This window comes from Hemibagrus wyckioides, linkage group LG10 (genome assembly GCF_019097595.1).
Source record: "Hemibagrus wyckioides isolate EC202008001 linkage group LG10, SWU_Hwy_1.0, whole genome shotgun sequence".
NCBI classification, from domain to species: domain Eukaryota; kingdom Metazoa; phylum Chordata; class Actinopteri; order Siluriformes; family Bagridae; genus Hemibagrus; species Hemibagrus wyckioides.
Genome location: NC_080719.1, coordinates 14,366,688 through 14,388,206, shown reverse-complemented (window position 1 = coordinate 14,388,206; position 21,519 = coordinate 14,366,688). Strand labels below are relative to the sequence as shown.

Genomic DNA, 21,519 nt, shown 5'->3' with positions numbered 1-21,519 from the left:
CAGAGGTTATATATTTTTTTATAAATTAATCACATTCAAAGTAGTATTGAAGTTTATTTACACCAAGAGCTTAGTCATAGTAATATGTATTTATGTTTTCTTCAAAAACTAAGTGTATTAACTTTTGAATTACACAGGTGAAATATTAAGGTCAAGCTAATAAAAAGCTGCTCTGATTGTTTAATACTTTGTCATTAAGTTTAAAATCCAGGCCACTTTTAATTGCACATGAATGTTGTACATTTTTTCCATTCTGACAAAAGACAGGGATCCACCTGTCTCACAGAAGCTTAATAAAATGATCAGATATTATAAGAATCTAAAAGCAGTCTGGTGCAGGATCTTTAGTCTGTGCCTAAAATTAAGAAAAAAATTTTTAGAAGGGCAGAATAAAGTTATTATTATTATTATTATTATTATTCAGAATGATGGTTAGATTTGGTGATGTTTATGATTAAGGATGTGAACTTTTTGGAACTTCTTTGTAGTGCTGTTATAATGAAACATTAAACTCGTGCACACAAATGCCTTTTTTTTTTTTTTTCTTTTGTTTGTTTGGTCTGTTAAATTGTGTTTAATGATTTTTGGGAAAGGAAAGAGACATCTTTATAATTCAGTTTATTAATTATTATTATTTAATTAATTATTATTGAAGCACTATATGGCCAAAACCATGTGGACACCTGACTATGACTCCATATGTGGGCTTTCTCTTAACCTTTCCTGGAGACCATACCCAGCAACAGAAATGTTTCATCATAGCGGTCAGGTGGAAGAAGATCTGAGCTGATTTGTACTGGCTCTTCTACCTAATAAGGAAATTGGAAGCAAACAATGCTTACTCAATGAATAAATAATTTATTTTTATACATACCACACATTATACTTGGTAGTATGTTCTTTACTTAATTGTTTCCTGCCAAGCATCAGCACTCATATTTCTCCACTCCTTTATTCAGATTTCTCTCTCTCTCTCTCTCTCTCTCTCTCTCTCTCTCTCTTTGATCCCCTGGAGGCTCAGTGATGTATTGCACCGATGTTTTGGTATAGTAGGATGAGAAAAGAGGAAGTGATGAGTACGACATCATTTCAGCAGAACTAGTTAAACTCTTTGAGGTCCACAGATCATCAGTGTGCGCTGTTGATCGCTGCATGGACATGAAGTTGTAAGCTGTATGCCGTGTGAGGTAAGTCATTACCCGTTTATAATGTGCTTTACACACCATAATTTTACGTTCAGGGTTTTTGTTTGTTTGTTTTTTATTTGTGTTTTTTTGTTTTTTACAGATTTGGCCTGAAGTTGCATGCGACCGGTGTCAAATACGGTAATTACATCAGTAGAACAACTAAAATTATGTACTATTAAAGAACATGGTTCGAATGCGTAACATAACGTACACTTAGACTAAAAATGTCGAGTTGAACATTACAAACTGGAACCGTCCGCGAAAACGGATCTTTTTTAAAAGCTTGAATATGTTTTCCGACAATGTTTAAATAATGCTATTACCAGTCATAACTTTGGACACACCTTTTCCTTCATTGGTTTTTCTTTATTTTTTATTATTTTCAGCATTGTGCGTTAATACTGAAGACATCCAAACTAGGAAAGAACACGAATGGAATTACGTAGTAAACAAAAAAGTGTTATACACCAAATATATTTTATATTTTAGATTGTCCTAAGTAACTACATTTAGCTTTGATGACAGCTTGGCATTCTATCATCAGATTCACGAGGTAGTCAGCTGGACTGGTTTTCAATTGACAAGAGTACCAATACCTCAATAGCCCTATTAATGCTACTATAGTTACTGTACAAATCCATATTATGGCAGGAAACAGTCAGTTACGTAAAGAGACAGTCGAGGGAAAAAGACTGTCCATCATTCCTTTAAGAAATGAAAGTCAGTCAATACAAAAAATCTCAAGAACTTTGAATGTATCCCCAAAACCATCAAACACTATAATGAAACTGGTTCTCATGAGAACCGTCCCAGGAAAGGACAACCAAGAGCTACCTTTGCTGCAGACGTTTATTACAATAAACAGCCTCAGAGCACACCTGTTTCCAGCACCTCAGATTACAGCCCACATAAATGCTGCTAAAAGTGGTAGATGTATTTCAACATCCGCTGTTCAGAGGAGACTGCGTTAGTCATGGTCGAATTGGAAGGGACATGAGATCAGTGGAAAACTGTCCTTTGGTCTGATGAGTCAAATTTGACAAGTACCTGCCTCTGAAGCTACCAATTTACACATGCCGAGAAGGACAATCACCTGATCTAAATCCAGCTGAGATGATTTGGGATGAGTTGGACCGGAGAGTGAAGGAAATACAACTAACAAGTACTCCAACACATCTGAGAACTCCTCAAGATTGCTGGAAAACTATTCCAGGTGACTACCTCATGAAGCGACTATATACTATAATTATATTATATACTCCGATCAGCCATAAAATTATGAGCACTGACAGGCGACATGAATTACAATGATTATCTCCTCATCATGGCACCTGTTAGTGGGTGGGATATATTAGGCAGCAAGTGAACATTTTGTCCTCAAAGTTGATGTGTTAGAAGCAGGAAAAATGGGCAAGTGTACGGATTTGAGCGAGTTTGACAAGGGCCAAATTGTGACGTCTAGACGACTAGATCAGAGCATCTCCAAAACTGCAGCTCTTGTGGGGTGTTCCTGGTCTGCAGTGGTCAGTATCTATCAAAAGTGGTCCAAGGAAGGAACAGTGGTTAACTGGTGACAGTGTTATGGGCGGCCAAGGCTCATTGATGCATGTGGGGAGTGAAGGCTGGCCCGTGTGATCCAATCAAACAGACAAGCTACTGTTGCTCAAATTGCTGAAGTAGTTAATGCTGGTTCTGATAGAAAGGTGTCAGAATACACAGTGCATCACAGTTTGTTGCGTATGGGGCTGCATAGCCACGGACCAGTCAGGATGCCCATGCTGACCCCTGTGCACAGTATTCCCTGATCCCAAGAATGGTTTGATGACAACAACGAGCTTGAGGTGTTGACTTGGCCTCCAAATTCCCCAGATCTCAATCCAATCGAGTATCTGTGGGATGTGATGGACAAGCAAGTCCGATCCATGGAGGCCTCACCTCACAACTTGGAGGACTTTAAGGATCTGCTGCTAACATCTTGGTTCCAGATACCAAAGCACACCTTCAGGGATCTATTGGAGTCCATACCTCGACGGGTCAGGGCTGTTTTGGTAGGAAAAGGGGAACCAACACAATATTAGGCAGGTGGTCATAATGTTATGCCTGATCAATGTAAATAAACATTGACAACAATGCTATTGCTAAAAAAAACCACTACAGTTACCAAACTGTGGAAGAGACAGGAAGAGGCGTAAACAACCTTCAGAACAACAGTTTTCATTCTTATGTTTGATATGTATATTAATAGACCTGTATCTCTATTATTTTATTCTTTGCACTGCTGATTTGCCAATTCGGATAATCATTTTAAAGTGACGGCTAAGTGTATGTACAGAGGGCATGAGTGGTCACTACAATAAATATATAAACTTGAAAATAACTGAAACTATTTAATCCTTGTGGTACAGTGCAACTAAAGCTGGAAATACACAGGGGGAAAAGACTATAATGAAGAAACAAAGCTGTATTAACTTCAGGGTTGTACGTTATCACAAAAAGAGAAAAAGGAAAGATTTAAATTGTCAAAATTTTCTGTCCAGATTTTAGATTAATATTATGACGCTACACATTGAGTTTTTTTTAATATTAAATTATTATCCAATTGTTATTTTTCTAAGAAGGCTTGCAACTATATTTGTATTTTATGTTCACAGGAAATTTAACGCTGGTCAAGTTTTACTTACATATCCGCTATCTTACAATGTCTACGGTAAAACTACACACACATACGTATACGTCGCTGTGTGGCTATCATTTGGTTTTTGTGAATAAACTAATGACTTTTTTTTTTTTTTTTTTTACAGAAAACATGGCCTCCTGGTACACAGTGTGTCGCCAAATGTGACCACACGAAACCTAAACCTAATGAAGTCTTCTATCACAAAGGAGACATCCTTACCATTTTAGGTTTGGATTTGTTAATGGTAAGTTTTCAGGTTTAATTTTCTTGTAGAAAAGAGCACATAGAGTGGCTTGCTATTTCCACATTTTAATACTGAATTGCAGTACTCATCATCTTATGGTGGACGACCTCCTTTGGCAGAGTCTCAGTCGTTCCAAATTCATCCTATTTTTCTAATATTTGATCTAACGGCATTTTGCAGGATGTTCAAAGTTTAAAAGATTGTCGCTAGAGTAACATTGTAGTAACTTTATGTAAATGACCTCGATATACATATACATACTTGTCACTTTTACAGATGAAAGAGTACTGGAAATCGACTAACTGAAAATTAGTTGACTGAAAATAGTTATTGTTATAGCTAAAGTACTTCTTTTGTAATAACTGATGTACTAACAGATTTCACAATTTTTCAAAATTTCACAACTTTATCATTTTTGTTCCTTTAAAACAACAATGTATAGAACACTTAGCTCATTATTACCTACTTTGCAATTTAAGGTTCTGGGTTTTACTTTTTTTCAGATGTTCAAAAAAGGTGAATAAATGATTTCACCACATTAGGATAATGGAGATTACTTGAATGCACAAAATGCTCTGAAGTACTAGTAGAAGGAACACTGAAGTGCTTTAATTTTCCAGGGGAAGTCCATCTACCAGGCCAAACACAACAGGACAGGTGAAGAAGGTCTGATCTTTGCTTCTAACATGCGAGAACGTGAAGCCCTGCGTATAGACCCGAGTCTCAGCCTCATGCCGTAAGTCCAACCTAAATCAGAACGCCTTCAGAAAGCGAATGATGCAGCCATGGTGTGTTAAGTGTGACTCACTGTCACAGTTTTAAATGTGTCACCATATTAGCAATTCATTTGACTATAGTTCAGTCAGTAGATTTAGAAAGACTACTTTTAGCATTTATCTACTAATTTTCACTTCTTTAAAAATAAATAAATAAATGAAAAGTAAACATCTGGTAGAATATTTTACAGTATCTAGACATTACTTTTGCCAACAAAGTCTGTTGAGTCACAAATGTAAGCACTTCAAACTCTTGATGTTCTGCCTTGAAAGTGAAATATTCTTAATAATTATAAATCTAATTCATATAACTAGGCTACTTATGTAGCTGATATAAGTTAGGTTTGGTAACAGCATTGTTATGAAGACCTCTAACAACTCCTAACGTCTTTTTACTGTTAATTTTTAAAAATGTTTATTTACAAAAATGTGTTAAGGTAAGCGTGCATAATGCTATGCTAAAGACAATTTGAGTGTTTCCGTGCTTATTATTGTGTTTCTTAGATTTAGCATTAACATGTAAAGGTGGACTGTCACCGTCACCATTTTACACCTGATTTATTTCAACTTGTTCTAAAAGCTGCTAATTATAGAAGCATGTAAACAGTAGAAGTCATGCATATTCCTGTCTCACTGATGTGGTTAGTAGGCGAAAAGCTGCAAGTTGCACATGGTTGGTTGGAGGAACATGTGAGTGGGTCTAAAGCTAATTCAAAGACTGTTTGGCTGCTTTATAGTAACTTTTAGATATGCCTACTTTTTAAAAGGACATTTGTAGTGTTCAATTTGAAAACAACACCTTTAAGGCTGTCCTTAAAGAGGCAGGATGTTAATTGTGCTTGTCAAACAACTGCTTTTCTGAGATCTTCTGCCGCTTGTCTATCAGAATATTTAAGGGTTCTTTGGATCAGTTCAGAGTGTTGTAGCGATCTAAAAGAGCTCTATGCAGATCATTTGGATAATGGAATGGGTTGTTGCATTGATTTTCTTCTACGAACAAACAGAGAACCATTAGGGTGTCTAGATTTTATCTCCAAACCGGATGTGATGCTGTTACCCATTGTTGTCAGGTTTTGACATTCAGAAATACTTTTCTGCTCAACATGGGTTAAAGGGTGGTTATTTCTGTTCTGTAGCCTTCCTGTATGCTCCGACTACTTTGGCCATTCTCGTCTGACCTGTCTCATGAACAAGGCATTTCTGCACTTAGAATGGCTGCTCACTGGATGTTTTCTAGTTTTCGCATCGTAAACTATAGGCTTACTGGAGTGAAAATCTGAGAAGTCATTGAATTCACTTTTCTTCCCAATTCTGATGTGAATATTAATTAAAGCCTTTGCCTAGTATGATTCTGAATCTGAATGATTTTATTGCATAGCTGACATATGACTGACTGAATGGATACCTGAATGATCTTTGATCAGGTGGTTCCAATTTAAAAAAAGATGGTGAGTGCGTCTGAGTATAGATCCGTTCATGTTAAGCGCATACTCCATACTTAAGTCATATTACAAAAAGCATTTCTCAAGGGGTCTTTGAACAGGAAATGGTTTCATCTATGCAAAGATGTTCTACTTCAAACACTTCCTGAAAGAGAAACCCACTCTTTTATTGTTTTACAAATTGATGACTGCTTTAGGGAGGTAGTTGAAACACTGAGAAGCTTCAGATAATCCCAGCACATCATTTTATACTACAGAATATCATTTTTCCCTTGTTTTCCCTTGATGTTTCAGATGGTTCCATGGGAAGATCTCAGGTCCAGAGGCTGTCAGCAGACTGCAGCCGATGGAGGATGGACTGTTTCTGGTGCGTGAATCTATTCGACACCCAGGTGACTACGTCCTGTGTGTAAGCTTTAAGCAAGAGGTCCTCCACTACCATGTCATCTACCAGGAATCCAAACTGACTATTGACAAAACGCAGTACTTCTACAACCTCATCGACATGGTGGAGGTGAGAGTGCTCAGAGGTAGCAAGAATGCTGATTATTACCTACCTTACAAAGTTTGGTAGCTGTTTATAATTTTGCGTCCTGAAGAATGTATCTTAGCTGCACAGTTGGTTTGCAACTCATTTCCTGTGGTCTAGCTGATTTCCTGTGGAAGTGACAGACTGGCAAGATAATGAACATCCAGTGGGGATGTCATGCCTCTGGCCATTACACTACTGTCAGTGACTTCTTTTAGACATATTTTAATTTGGAAAACTGCAGAGACATTATTATACAAGCACCTTAGACCATGTCAGAGGAGATGGAGCTTGGAAGTTGATTTGTCATGAAAAAAAACAAAAACAAAAAAACATCTACAATCTGGTTAATCATGTTGTTCGTTTTTTCTATACATAAATTAAGCTGTGGCTGGTAGATGTAAAAGCTATTTAATATTATAGAGCTCAGTGTGATTCTTCTTTTATTAAGCCAGTAATAAAAACTAATCAATTTCATCAAACAGTAACAACAATAGGAACTGAAGATCAATATACACTATGGATTTCAGGTCATTTCATGATGATGATTTGCAATTGAAAAGTCAGAGCTAAACAAAATAATTGCACAACACACAGCACATTTGAGATGGTTGTGTACAAAATAGTCTGTTAATATGACTAATGCAAAAAATAGGAGTCTACCAAGAGTTATTTTATCTAAGCAATGTGGAGATGAGATATCAAAAACAAAATGGTTATTTTTGTCCTGTTTCAGTTCTACTCGAAGACGAAAGGAATTATTGCTACTACACTTCAGAAACCTAAAGTGAAAGAGGGAACTAAGTCAGCGGCACTGCAACTGTCAAAAAGTAACTCCCATATCATTGTAGATCTTTTGCTAAAATGAGCTTTAATGGTTTGTATTGAAATGTCACTCTTTTTTTCCCCTCTCTTGCTCTCTTATCTGTCTCTCTCCCTCTTGCTCTCAGCGGGCTGGCTATTAGATCTCTCAAAGCTAACTTTGGGAGAAAATATTGGAAATGGCGAATTTGGAGGTTAGTTCTCATGTTCCTGTGTCCTATCTTCATTTTCTCCAACCACTAGATGGCAATAAATGTCCAGAATAGGCCTTTAGTGCGTGTCCATGCAGGCATGGATTCAGAGCTTGACCTGCAATAAGTATTTTTAGGTTAAGTTTTAGTGAAGCATCACTTTTCTTTTTTCATAAAACACCATACATATTTTGCATCCTGAGCTTGAGTGCTTTCCCCTCTCTCTGCAACCCAGTCATGCCATACAGTGTCCTCTGAGTTTAGGTCAGGTGAATTTCAAAGCCACTTTTTTATGTGCATTTCTGCAGAAGTCTGCCTTTTCAGGGGTTTGTTTCATGCATATTAGTGACTTCACTGCAAAACAAGTATTAATTAATTGATGAGTAAATAACAAGTGCAGTTTTCAGCATGTTTAGTTTCATGTCCCTTTGCAATCTGCTGTGACTGATAAACATCAAGGAAGAGGCTGAAATACTTAAACTACTAAATAATAAAACTCTAGAGCAGCCCCATATGTTATGACTCAAAATCAGTGTCTATCATGTACTGCATTAATTCATTGCTGGATGAAAACCAGACACTCACACCCCTTTTCTTATCATTAGCTGTATTTCAGGGTGAGTACATGGGCAGGAAGGTGGCAGTGAAAAACATAAAGTCTGATGTAACTGCTCAAGCTTTCTTGGATGAAACTTCTGTTATGACGTGAGTCTCTCAGCATGTATCCCTGAAATTGTCCATCACTTGTGCTGTTATGTACTGCATATACCTCTCACAAATGCTGATGTACCTCTATAAACTGTTCATTCACAGGAAACTGCAGCACAGTAATCTGGTGCAGTTATTAGGAGTGATTCTACACAATGGCCTCTATATCATCACAGAATTTATGGCAAAGGTATGGCATGCTCTGTCATTTCAATTTTGGTTCATTTTTGGTTAATGTCCAATAAAGATTTAAGTCAAAATATAGTTTTAAACTGTTTTAATTTAAAAAAATATAATAAATGTAAAAGAATAAGGACTAAAAGTATTTTTGTATTTATTGATAATTTAGTAATATTTCCTCTAGGGCAATCTGGTGAACTACCTGCGCTCACGAGGACGCTCCGTTATTACCACAGTCGAACTACTGCAATATGCTCTGTACGCATTCAACCACTTCCACATTTTTAAGTATACAAATTGCTACGTGGCGATAAAGCAACAAACAACTCATTTACTAAGTTTTCTTAATGGCCTGAAAACTGTTTTGTAACTTTTAATCTGGAGGGTACAGAACAAACATATGAACATTTCATAAAAGAATTAGAACAAAGGAATATGAATATATAAATTTTGAATCATTTAAATTCTCAAAGATCGTAACTTTGTATTTCTGCTCTTTTCAGAGATGTGTGTAAAGGGATGGAATATCTGGAGTCTAAGAAACTCGTACACCGGGACCTGGCTGCACGTAACATCCTTATATCTGAAGACAATGTTGCCAAGATCAGCGATTTTGGCCTGGCCAGGGACGACTGTCAGAGCATTGACAGTACAAAGTTACCTGTGAAATGGACTGCACCGGAGGCCTTAAACAACAAGGTGAGAAAATTCATCTACTTAGGAAACAGTTCTGAATAATAATGATGAATTGCTCAAAATTAATTCGGTGTATTTGGTGGCTCCACCAAAAAATTATTCATGGGTTTGTTTAATTAATGGTCTGTTCATGAATTTGCAGTGGTATTGGCAGCAATATCTCAATGGTCAAGGTTCTGTGAGTCCCTTGTAGACAGACAGCCACATTTGGGCTCTTAAGGAGTTGCTCTGATTTCCGCTGTGTAGACTGTATATGTCCAACGTTATTTATAAGCTGCTTTGGATGAAAAAAAGTCATTCATAGTGAAGTAGTGTAATACAGTTGCTGTAAAATTGTGATTTGTTTCTAGTAGCTCTGGTTCACAGTGTTTTTTTTTTTTTTTTAGAAATTCTCCACAAAGTCAGACGTTTGGAGTTACGGTGTGCTTCTATGGGAAACCTTCTCGTTTGGCAGACAGCCCTACCCCAAGATGGTGAGCTGACTGACATGTTTGTGTTGGTTAAATTTATATCATTATGTGTCTATATGGTTCTGTTCAAATCCCAATCCTGGTGCTTGTACCCACACTTCTCCCATTTGTTTAAGGACCAATCCTTAAAATGAGCTTGTGTGGAATAGCTGGCAGCTCAGCTGAACTGATTGATACTGAAACTAAATGAACAATAAATTAAAACATTTGAATATATGTCTGTTCTTCTTTGTAGAGTCTGAAGGAGGTAAAGGAGCAGGTGGAAGGGGGATATCGTATGGAGCCACCTGAAAACTGTCCATCTGAGATGTATGCCATCATGAGGCTCTGCTGGGACAAAGACCCCAAAATGAGACCGGCGTTCCATAAGCTCAAAGAGCTTCTCCATGCTGAGCTGAACAAACCTGAGTCTGCCAGAAAGTCCTAACATCATTTTCTCCATTCGAACATCTGCTTTTTTCATAGAAGACCAGACATTTTATTCACAAATAATTACACTATACTGTGTTGGAGACAGTAACAACACTCCTGCTGTAAACCTTTTCACCAAGTTTTGACACAGAATGTACTCAATATTTCACTTACTAATTTATTTTTATTTATCAAACACTTTATTTCAAAAGAACATTCTCCAATGGATGTGTAATCTACTTAGGTGAGGATGCAGACCCCAAAGCAAAGGAAGAATGAAGCTCTTGTTTATGGTTTGAAAGCTGGCAGACCTGAAACGGAAGTTATAAAATGTTGCTATAGACTGTGGATATATGCAAGGTATATGTCCTGAGGCTCAACTCAGAGGTCCGAATTGAACAGCAACCCTTTGAGAAATTTGTGGAGAAGAATCTCTCTTTAATCTACACATCACAAGACTCACTGAGTGACAGAATTTCTCTAAGATCATTCATTCGCCTTTCTGTCTTCAGAGGATAAATGTAAACAGCAGAAATGTAAGAGGAGATAGAGACTCTTCTGGGGATTAAAATTCAAGATCACGAGTATCTGCTTGTTTCATGTTGTAATTGTCTTGGAATATGCTGAGCTTAACACGACAAATCTGGAATGTTATTACTGATGTAAGAAAGGAATTATACTCACTGAGGTTTGTCCATGCCAAACCTTAGAATAACATCATGAGATTGCACCTATGCACCACTGAAAGCCTTGTTCATTCACCAGACACCAAGGTATTGTCAGCTCATATGATTATTACAGTTTTAACAACTTTTTTTTTTTTTAAACATTTATTCATTTGACAGATGTCTTTATCCGACTTATATGTGAGGTAAAATCCAATCATAGACCTATTAAAGTGCTGCAAGACTTGAGTTTCCACCTACTGTGCAAAAACAAATGTAAAATAATTATACAAGGAACACAAAACTCAAATGGTACTTGAACATTATTCCAAAAGAAATGAGTCAAACTATCACTGGAGCAATTGGTTTAGGTTCAAGAGGGCTAACTTGCAATACTTACTTACTTACTAGTAGGCAATAATAATAAAAGTGACTGATAGGTAACCATCAAAAATATAGGACAACAATTACATAAAACAATACCAGATTTCCTTTGTGTTTCTTTTAAGCCTCAAACAGTTTGCTAGAACATTTTAAACATAAACATTCAGAAAATCAATGGAATTTCCCAGAAATTGCTGTGATTTGGAGGAAGTGTCTTTTAATAAGGCACTTCCACCATGACGTGCACAATGTCCAAGATAATATACAGTGTAGTTATGCTAATAACAACAATTCAATTTATATGGCACCTCCATAGTGTCGAAACTTTAAGTTACTATTAACCTTACTATTCTAATTTTAAATAAATGGAATGAGTCTCCAGTGTTTGTGCTTGACGTTAAAGTTGTATCTTTGTTTACTAGCATGTGAAAATCTAACTCTTATTAACTATGAAGAGAGCCCTTGTTTTTTCATATGATGAAACACTGTATACTATCAGAGTATAATATTTATATTTGCAGTATAACCCCCCCTTCTACTCTCCCTCAGCCCCCACCCCTGCCATACAGCACCCCCCCCCCCCAAAAAAAAAAACAAAAACACACACCTCTTCTGGTTGGTGATATAATATACTGTATATGTTTTGAAATTGAACATGTTTGATTCAGCTTTTAAAGAATTGAACTCATCTTTACAATATATGACTGCTTGTATTTCAGTGCTTATTTTACAGCTTAATAATACAACTAATGCCTAACCCCTTTTTAAGCTACTACTACTATACAACTGCATATAATTACAGTTGTAAATTACTTGAGGTTGTATTGTGTAAGAGCAAATACAACAGCATGAGAAAGGGAACACAGACCTAGGGCCTTGTTTTACAAGAAGGAGAGATTAGAGCAGAGCCTCTTGGCTTGATCTTCATATTTTCCTACTGATTTGGGCCTAATCCTCACCGGCTAAACCGTAATCCACTACACAGAAGGCGTAGGAAGAAGGAAGTCATCATGAAGTGATAAATGCGATGGCAAAGATGTGTGTTTATGGCTGACCCAGAATAACCTGTAGTAGGTCAGGAATATGTCTTCCTCTTATCTAGTGGTTCAGACTTGATGATCTGCAGGTAATGATGAGAGCAGAGCTGAAAGACCAGGTAAGTTCAATCTACTTTTTGTACTTTAAGGCCATGAAAGTACAAAAAAAAAAAATTATGTTCATGAATTTCCTGCACATTATTTCTTTGTGTAAACCATGCACTTTTAATAGTGCTCTACACCCTTGAAAAGGCCATATAATATCAATGTAGGAGGAGTTTAGGGGTCTGTGGTGGGAGGAGAGGGACGTGATTGACAGGTGAGGTATCTAATCAAACAATTACTTGCCAAAGTATGTCAGTGCCTCTCCAGGAAGATCTTTCTTAATGGACTTAAGGGAATCGGATGAAGCGTTCAGGAAGCTGGTTTAACCCCATCATGCTGTTCTTGCTGTAGTTCTTTCTGCCTCTCAACTGACCCACACTCCACAAAGGTCAACCAAGGCAAGAACCAACATGGAAATGTGGGTAGATCTGTTTTAAGGCAACATATGTTAGCTGTCAGTTTTATTTAAAAAATTATATGATAGGTTTAATGTATTAATGTAATCAAATGCTAATACCACTGATAGTGACAAATCAGCCATTTGGAGCTCAGAACATTAGAAAAAACTTTTATCAGAAAGGTGGCTGCCATGTGCATCCCACATTCATTTAGTGTATTAACACCAAAAAAGTCTCAAATTATTATTATTCATTTTATGACATATTTTTAGTAACTATTTGTTATACAGTACTTATTAGTATAGGTAAGCAGCTACATAATGAAGTAATGTTCTTTTATTTTTATAGTCTTATTTAACAGAGAGAGTGAAACTATATCTATTTTTGTTTAAACAGAAGAGGCAATAGAATTATGGCACAATTATGGACAATATTCTAGTGAATTTACAGAGTTATAGGATATGTTTTTTTCTCCTATTACACTCTCTCTTTCTGTTCTGCCTCTCTTTCTCTGCCTTTCTCTCACCATCCCCCCGTTTTCCTAAGCTGACACAGGACCTCTAACCGTTAGCTGCTTTGTCTCTAATAGGATCAGAGGTGCTTACTCTGTCATCTGATAAAACTTAAGCTGCTTGATAGTTGTGCAGCACCTTAGCTAATTTCAACTCAATTAGCATAATGAGGAAACAAGCCAAGAACATGAGGAAATATATTAACTTGATAGATTGATTGCCTGTCCCGTATGCGTTTGAGTGACTTATTACATGTGAAGTGGATCGGAACACAGATCCTCTCAGTGAGCTTGCATTCCTAGAAATTAAAGCTGCACACATTAGTATGAGTACTTCAGTAACATGGAATGAGTAACAACATATGATTAAAACATACCATGTTGTTTAGGTAAAAAATATGACCATACTCAATATGATTCTGCTTTCTTAATCCGGTCAATCCCACCATGACCACCATAGATGCGAGTTGTCACTTCATCATTCTTCATGCGAGATGCTTCTTCAGCTTGTGCTTTCGGTCCATTCTTGATGATCTGAAGCAATGGAGAGGCCGCATGCTCTTATGCAGTGTCTTGGATAAGCAAAATTTGCTAACTGGATAGAAAAATAACAATGCATGGTAAAAAATGACTTACTTTTACAATACTAAAAGTTCATATTGCAATAAAGGAATGTATGAGGCCATCTGTGGATTATTGCTAATTACTGATCTTCCATTTCAACAACAGTTAATCAAGTTGATTAAAAGTTGGATTATAGTTTATTAGAGAGCAATTAAATGGATTTATTAATCACATTATTAATCAAAATGTGTCAAACACTGACTCCTTGAGAGCCACTGAGGTGTAACAGTGTATTAATTAGAATATCCGTTCTCATGCATACTGCTGCAAAATATAGATATTTTCTGTACAAACTATTTAATTTGCCTGTGAGCCACATTGTGGATTAATGTCAATAAATATGCTTTGTTTATTGTAATGCATCAGTTTGTTTCATTTCATTTGTTTAGTACAATACAACTAATACCTAGTTGTGCTGAGAAGAGAGTTCTTACAATTAAAGGATTTGCAAATATGTCCTTTGTCACTTAAACAAAAATTTATTAGTGAAATAAAATCTATTAGTAGTTTCATTAGTTTGGCCTTCCTCTGGTGTGGTGAGCACAGACATGTTATAAGCAATCACTCAAGCACAAACCAGCTTTCAGTCATTCTTAAAAGGGAAGCGATCCTAATAAATCTCCACATACTTTCTTCCCGAGTGCTTTTTATAGTGCTTTTGAACTGATTGTTTCTTATTGTTTTGTATGACAAATACAAAAATAGCCGCTTGTTAATTTTTTGCAGTGGAGTTACTTGGTGTTAACATCTTTCTAAGGCGCTCTAAACCACGCCCACCCAAAGCCCTTCCTCAACCTAATTCGCTGAAATTTGTTTGTGTACGGCGCTCGTGCAAGAAATTTTTTTTTGTGATTGGTCAACGTTTAGTGCTCGTGAAAGCGTTCTTGTTGACCAGTAGAAAAGCGATCGAAAAGCAGGTAGTTAGCCAAAGTTAGCTCATAACCTTCTACTGAAGTTATTCGTCTATTACAGACTGAAATGTTAATGGTTAGGTAGTTATTTCAGATAGATACTTGTTTGATATTGCTGTGCTGTATTTTTATTGTACGTTACTTGCATGGAGATGGTCGCACTGGAAACACAGAAAGCGCACTTTTCGGTATTTTACGGCATCGTTCGGGACGTCGTTCGTGTGTCAGTGTGCGCGTGAGAATATCATTACAGAGGACGAATTTTCATCGGAAGAAAAACGGAGAAGAGTAGATTTGAACTTCTAAACGTAACAACATGGTGAATGTAAAGTTACTTGGTTACCTAAAATCCCAGGTAGATTTTCTTGTGAGTCTCAGTCTTCAGCCTTACTTCTGAGTGAAAGAAGTAAACGCTTGATAAGGAGGATAACTGCGCGCGCGCGCCGGGAGCCTCAGGTAAGGCGAAACTTTTCAGCTGCGCCTCAAACCGCTTTCTAAAGGGAGTTAAGTTTTATTAATGTATTTTTTTAATTACCAATGTACATAGTATTTATCATTGTGGTTTGATTCAATTTTTCTAGTCATATATGTACTAACACACAGCGTGTATAAGTGGATCATTTATGTCCCAGCAATCAAACTTCATTAATGGTTGGACTTTTCTTCTGTTTTTCTATATTTTTCCACGACAAAATAGACTTTTCAGAGCAGAATTCCAACTTTGGACAGCTTCCACGAGGTCCTCCAGGATTGTCCCAGCACTCGGATGCATTTATCACTAGATACTATTAACATGGTGGATGACAGCTGCCCCTCACCAGGCAACTTCCACGAGATGGTAAAAGGAGCGGTGGCATCTGTTGGGACCCATGTCCACAGCATTGATGTGATTCTGGGCTTCACAAAGGACCCCGTGCCCTTGCTTAATGCTGGACTTAACGCTGTACCTACTGAAGTTAGTGTGGAAAGTCCAGGGGATGCAGGAAAGCAAGATCAGATTGTGCACGCCTACGGCACTGTGTCTCCGAGAGACTCCTCCGAGCTGCCGGCGTTTCACGGTCAGTTCATCACAAGTGTAACAGAGCACATAAACCAGCAATCTAACTTAATTCCAGTTAGACCTTCAGACTAAAACAGGATCTTGTGAGATGCAAACTTAGGCTGCTTTCAGATAAACTCTAGTGCAACAAGATCATTCAGATAAATCAAAGCCTGTTAAGAGTTTAACCAACCTGCACACACGCTAAATATAATAAATATTATTACTGTATAAACTAGGTAAGGATATTATTAGGTATATCAAAATTATACATAATAATAAATTCTTATTACGTCTCCCATAAAAATCATTATTATCATGTTAACTCTAGAATATTTGTTATATATCCACTCACTTTCAGTACCTATTTTATTCTGGTCTGGGTCACTGTGGATCTGTAGACTATCCTGGTAACACTAGACATGAGGCAGTAATACTATCTAATTGGGACACTAGTCCATTGCTGGGCACCATGCACAAACACAATCATACCTAGAGGAAATTTATTTTAGCCAGTTCACTTACAGGCTAGTTTTGGGAGGTGGGAGAAAGCCCACACAGACACAGAGAAAACATGTAAAACTGCACAGACAGAAATTAAACATAGAATCCTGGAGCTATGTGCCATCATGCTACTTGAATGTTATTGTTATGCAATATTTGATTACTCTTATATGTATACACCTTATTATGACGTTATACATGCACCTTGGCTTACTGCAAATAAATTGCTTGTTTTAATCAAATAATCTTATCTATCAATTAAAAATAACTGTCCGTCCTTTTGACTTTATTTGAACTTACAATTTGACTCCACATATATTTTTAACAAATCCATATTTATCAAATATGGATTAAATTCTTTTACCTTTCATCTCATGTAGTGAAATGAACATATTGGAAATATGTATCCATTTTCTCAAGGATAAATTAGTTCACTGTCCATATTTTGCTTAAAATGTCAAGAGATCTCTTTGAGTAAGCACACATAAATGCATGTGATTTATTTCTGGTCTGTTTGCGTAGCTGATGGTAAATAAAAGCAATTCTTATAGACCAGTATCCTTCCCCTGTGTATGTTTATCTTACTGAGATTAGCAGACTACATCTGTTACTACTTAGATTAGAAGGTGAGGAACTCTTAGTGCAAGCCAAATGGCTGTGGTTGTAAGTTGTGCAAAGCTAAGACCAGATGGATACTAAGAATTAAATAAGAACTATGGATGCATACATTTTGTCCATAGTAAAAATGTATGCATTTGCGCTATTAATATTCTTTTACATAACAGATGTGGCAGCTATTACCTCTTGACATTTTAATAAAGTGTAATAAGACTTAATATCACTGTAAATAATGTCTTTCTCATGCTGTTTGTGTGTTTGTTGTGTTGGAATCTGTAGTACCCGAAACATTTTCTGACACGTGTGAGTCTGAGCGAAGAGAGGTGTGGAAAACGACTGAGAGTGACGGGAAATCTCCAGAGCAGACAGATGAGGAGCAACCGAAGAAGAAGCACAGGCGAAATCGCACCACCTTCACCACATACCAACTGCATGAGCTGGAGCGCGCCTTTGAGAAGTCTCACTATCCTGATGTGTACAGCCGTGAGGAGCTCGCTATGAAGGTCAACCTCCCTGAGGTCCGAGTACAGGTATGTATATAACACTACCATAAGATGTATAAAAAAACCAAGACTGTTACATCAAGAGGCAATCAATAAGATATTCAAATATGGTGTTACATTTTGTAGAGGCTAGAAGAAGACCTACTTAGCAGGGGGGACTGCTGTGTAAGTCTCTAAAGTGCATGTTTTAATCCAGGTGTGGTTCCAGAACCGGCGTGCCAAATGGAGGCGTCAGGAGAAGATGGACACCAGTGCCGTAAAGCTCCATGATTCACCCATGCTGTCCTTTAGTCGACCACCCATGAACACTAGCATGAGCCCCATGAGTAACACGCTGCCCCTGGACCCCTGGTTAGCATCTCCCCTGACCAACACTACACCTATGCATGCTATTCCAGACATCATGGGGTCTGCACAGGGCCTACAGACCGGATATCAGAGCCACGGCTTCCTGAACCCACCACAGGTCATGAACCAAAGTGTGCAGCCCATGGCACCCCCGCCGTATCAGTGCCCTCCGGTGTTTACTGATAAATTCCCCCTAGAGGAAGTTGACCAACGCTGCTTCAGCATCGCTGCTCTGAGAATGAAAGCGAAGGAACATATTCAATCCATGGACAAAACATGGCAGCCCATGTGACTGGGCTGAGCCAAAAACTGGCACGCTGTTATGTTTGCTGCATTAGAACTGTGTATAAAATATATGGATAAAATTGAGGATAGAGGGAGTAAAATGACAAAAACCTGAGAACAATGAGCTCATTATGCTTTCAGTGAGATGATGAAAACTGAGGATTTCTGGAATACAGACTGTATAGGACACATGAGAAAGAATTTTAACGATGAGCCTGTCCAGTGTTTAATTTTCTGGAAGCAGACTCAAGCGGGATTGTAGGCTTTAAATCAGCTGTTGCATCCTCACACAACCTAGGCTGTAAAGTCAGGTGAAGTATCTTAGGATAATAAGCTGGATACCATGTTTATTTATATTGTTGTCTGCCCCAAAGTGGCAGCTTTGACTACATATTTTTGGCAAAAAGAAAAAGAACCATATAGCTCTTTATAATGGAATTTATAATGAACCTGGATATGATGTCATTTTATTTTCTTTTTTTAATAGAGTTATTTCTGTTTTTCAAGTGTAGCCCAATTAATTGCTTATTTCCTTTTCTTCTGTGAAGATATTTAGTTGTTAGTTGTTAGATCTCCAAACCATTCAACAAGCAATCAAATCAGCCAAGTGTGTTATCTGATTAGTCAAAACAAAAAAAATGAAATAACATAACCAGTGTGTTGCAAGGCCAGTTTTTCACTGCCATTCAAAAATATTAGGATGCTGACCGCAGTAATGTCCCTGTCACTCTGTCACTGTTGAACTTTCAATTAAAAGCAATGTTGTTTTTGCAATAAATTACATTTTTCTGAGTATATCAAAGGTAATTTATACTTCTGTAAAACTTTTAAAGGACACATTAAAAGAAAAAAGAATTGAGCATTTTAAAAGTCTTGCTTGATACAATGGCTACAGAAAAAGCTCTTTCTGATTGGCTGGCAAATGCTTATTGATTTAAGTTCCTTAAAAGTATTCCTACAGACTAGGCTAAGCCAACATTCATAAATTGCTACTGCAATAAAACCAATAACATAAAACTTACATTTCTACTTCATTATCGAATTGAAATGAAACAAATCATTTACACAGAAAGGAATGATCTATAGATTGCACTGTATAGAAAGTAATAATTGATTAGTGAGTTGAATAGTGCCCTAATGTGAGGTCTGATTTACAAAGTGTCCTGGTTTGCCATCTGACTCCAGCACCTCTTAACACCCACTTAAATTACTTATAGGTGATGCTTTCTAATTCCCAGAACTGACGCTTGTCCTTCAGTGGCTTCAAAGAGACACACAAAGCACATTGAACTGTCCATACCATTGGTCAACTCAGGTCTTTATTGTACATGAGCACAGCATGCGAAGACATGTGAGGACAGCATGTCCCAGCATAACGAGCGGAGCAGAGACATGGCAACTCAGAAAGAAAGAAAGAGGCCAGTGCGCCTCACTGCTCATTAAAGGAGAAGACCTGTTGGCAGGTCACTCCCTCAGTAATGATCACTACGTGCAGAGAGCTGTACAGCTCACACAATCTGATCCTATCTTCATTGTTTTGACACAAAACGAAACAAAACAGACACCAGGCAAATAATAGAGCTTTCGCCATGGGATTGAAATATGTGACTTGTTACATTTTTTTTTTTCCTTTTCTATCTAGTGTATGTGTTCACTGCAGCATTTTATAGTGAAAGTTCCTAACATTCTTTAAGAACTGTCACAAACTATTACCTTATTTTATGATATCCAATATCTATACATATATTCAAATTTTTTTTTCCTGCTTCAGAAACCAAGTATTCAGATGACTATAAAATTAATGAAGTGAAGAAAATACAAATCCTAGCAACCAATCAGTTAGTTGGTGCTAGACAGATTTGTTTTGCCACTGTGAATGAATTGACTGGTAACAGGCTATATAATTGGTTTAAATTGATTCATAAATAAAACATGCTGTTGGTCAGTGTCCTAAAAGTGCTAATACAAAACATTGTAATGATACAAGCATGCAACATAATATTTGTAATATATACATATATACTATAATTTGATTTATACATGTTGGCAAGCTCCATGTTGTTTTATTTAACTAAGGCCTTGAGGCATGTCTTAAGTAATAACAACATTTGGAATGAAACTGACAGATTGTGCAGTCGACTGTGCCACTTTTTGTGTCTGTGGTGGGAGGTGGGTTGAGGGGTCTTTTTGAGGGGTCAGCAACAACACCAGACTGTATTACTACACACCCTGAATATTTGCAGCATACTGGTATTAAAAGTATTTTTAAACAAGATTGTTTTCCTTTTTTTAACCTCTCATTCATTCAGTATTCAAAACTATGTTGAATTGTTTTGACTCAATTAAATGAACAAGTTTATTTAAGCAGGCTCATGTAGATCAGGCAAAAGGTACACATTTGAAAGTGCAATAAATGTCTGAAATTTGCATAAATTACCAAATATATGTGTGTAAACTGTTTAAAGATTTCTCTGATTAGAAACTGAATTTTTTAATGGAATAAACAAATATTTATTTGTGTAATAGTTTACCTCATGTCCTCTTACACTACCATATCCTCCAGTTTTCTCTTATTTTATCATTTGCTCTCATAACATTTGTCTTTCCATTTTTCTCTTCTTCCTCTTCCTTCTTTTTTTTCTCCCCTTTACACCCTCCGCCTCTCTGTCTCCTGACTTATGGCAGGCCGCCAGCCTGTTAGGAAGATGAAGCTCCAATCAATCAGGTCTCTCCGGGTGGGTGTGCTGGGCCTCCTGTGCAGCCTCATTCCCCTGGCAATTGCTGCTTTAGCACATGTTCTGCCCTCTGTGGTCCTGTTCTAGCCACACTTACATGTGTGTGGTGGACAGATGGGACACCACAGTGATGTCTCAACACCACCATCTGGGTCCTAAAATTATCTAAGAAATTTGGTGCAAAATTTATTATGAAGGATTTGAAAAAAAAGAAAAAGAAGAAAATCAATTCTTGGATGCATCCTGATTGTTGTTCGAAAGGTGCTATATAAATACACAAAATGTCATGATCTGACTTTTACAAAGATTTAAGCATAGTTTCTTTTGATCAATAATACTGATAATTATAATGGAAAATAACACCAAAAAACTAAATAAAAATAGTGTTTCACGAGTGCTGCTCAGCTTAGAGTTCCAGTCAAGGTGCATTCCTGCCTTGCAGCTAGTCTTCACTTTGAATCCACTTAGACCCTGACAAGCACTTAATAAATAAAATAAATGCATTATTTATTTGTACTG

At 37.1% G+C, this 21,519-nt stretch overlaps 2 protein-coding genes across 3 annotated transcripts; both read left to right on the top strand.

Moving 5' to 3' along the window:
* The first annotated feature begins 1,067 nt into the window (after positions 1-1,067).
* On the top strand, positions 1,068-11,927 carry matk (megakaryocyte-associated tyrosine kinase). 2 transcript variants are annotated; one of them, XM_058400912.1, is made up of 14 exons: positions 1,068-1,187; positions 1,288-1,325; positions 3,839-3,894; positions 3,989-4,108; positions 4,729-4,844; positions 6,621-6,840; positions 7,592-7,685; positions 7,806-7,871; positions 8,474-8,573; positions 8,682-8,766; positions 8,941-9,014; positions 9,260-9,455; positions 9,839-9,925; positions 10,158-11,925. In XM_058400912.1, exons 3-14 carry the CDS (start codon positions 3,886-3,888, stop codon positions 10,347-10,349), a joined length of 1,359 nt encoding a protein of 452 aa, XP_058256895.1. In that variant the 5' UTR covers positions 1,068-1,187; positions 1,288-1,325; positions 3,839-3,885; the 3' UTR covers positions 10,350-11,925. The 2 variants fall into 2 exon arrangements, with proteins under 2 accessions (XP_058256895.1, XP_058256894.1); XM_058400911.1 differs by lacking the exons at positions 1,068-1,187; positions 1,288-1,325 and adding an exon at positions 1,349-2,400 and having other exon boundaries at positions 10,158-11,927.
* Positions 11,928-15,734: 3,807 nt separating this feature from the next.
* Positions 15,735-18,454, top strand: rx1 (retinal homeobox gene 1). Its single transcript, XM_058400913.1, has 3 exons — positions 15,735-16,026; positions 17,409-17,659; positions 17,829-18,454. Exons 1-3 carry the CDS (start codon positions 15,735-15,737, stop codon positions 18,270-18,272), a joined length of 987 nt encoding a protein of 328 aa, XP_058256896.1. The 3' UTR covers positions 18,273-18,454.
* Positions 18,455-21,519: the final 3,065 nt, after the last annotated feature.

Bases quoted from the DNA above. Each gene is read 5' to 3' on its own strand.
- matk (XM_058400911.1), top strand. From the start codon at position 2,301: ATGATTTGGGATGAGTTGGACCGGAGAGTGAAGGAAATACAACTAACA. The intron at 9,015-9,259 runs GTACGCATTCAA...TGCTCTTTTCAG, and splicing joins GAACTACTGCAATATGCTCT to AGATGTGTGTAAAGGGATGG. The intron at 9,926-10,157 runs GTGAGCTGACTG...TCTTCTTTGTAG, and splicing joins GACAGCCCTACCCCAAGATG to AGTCTGAAGGAGGTAAAGGA.
- rx1 (XM_058400913.1), top strand. From the start codon at position 15,735: ATGCATTTATCACTAGATACTATTAACATGGTGGATGACAGCTGCCCC. The intron at 16,027-17,408 runs GTCAGTTCATCA...TGGAATCTGTAG, and splicing joins CGAGCTGCCGGCGTTTCACG to TACCCGAAACATTTTCTGAC. The intron at 17,660-17,828 runs GTATGTATATAA...GTTTTAATCCAG, and splicing joins TCCCTGAGGTCCGAGTACAG to GTGTGGTTCCAGAACCGGCG.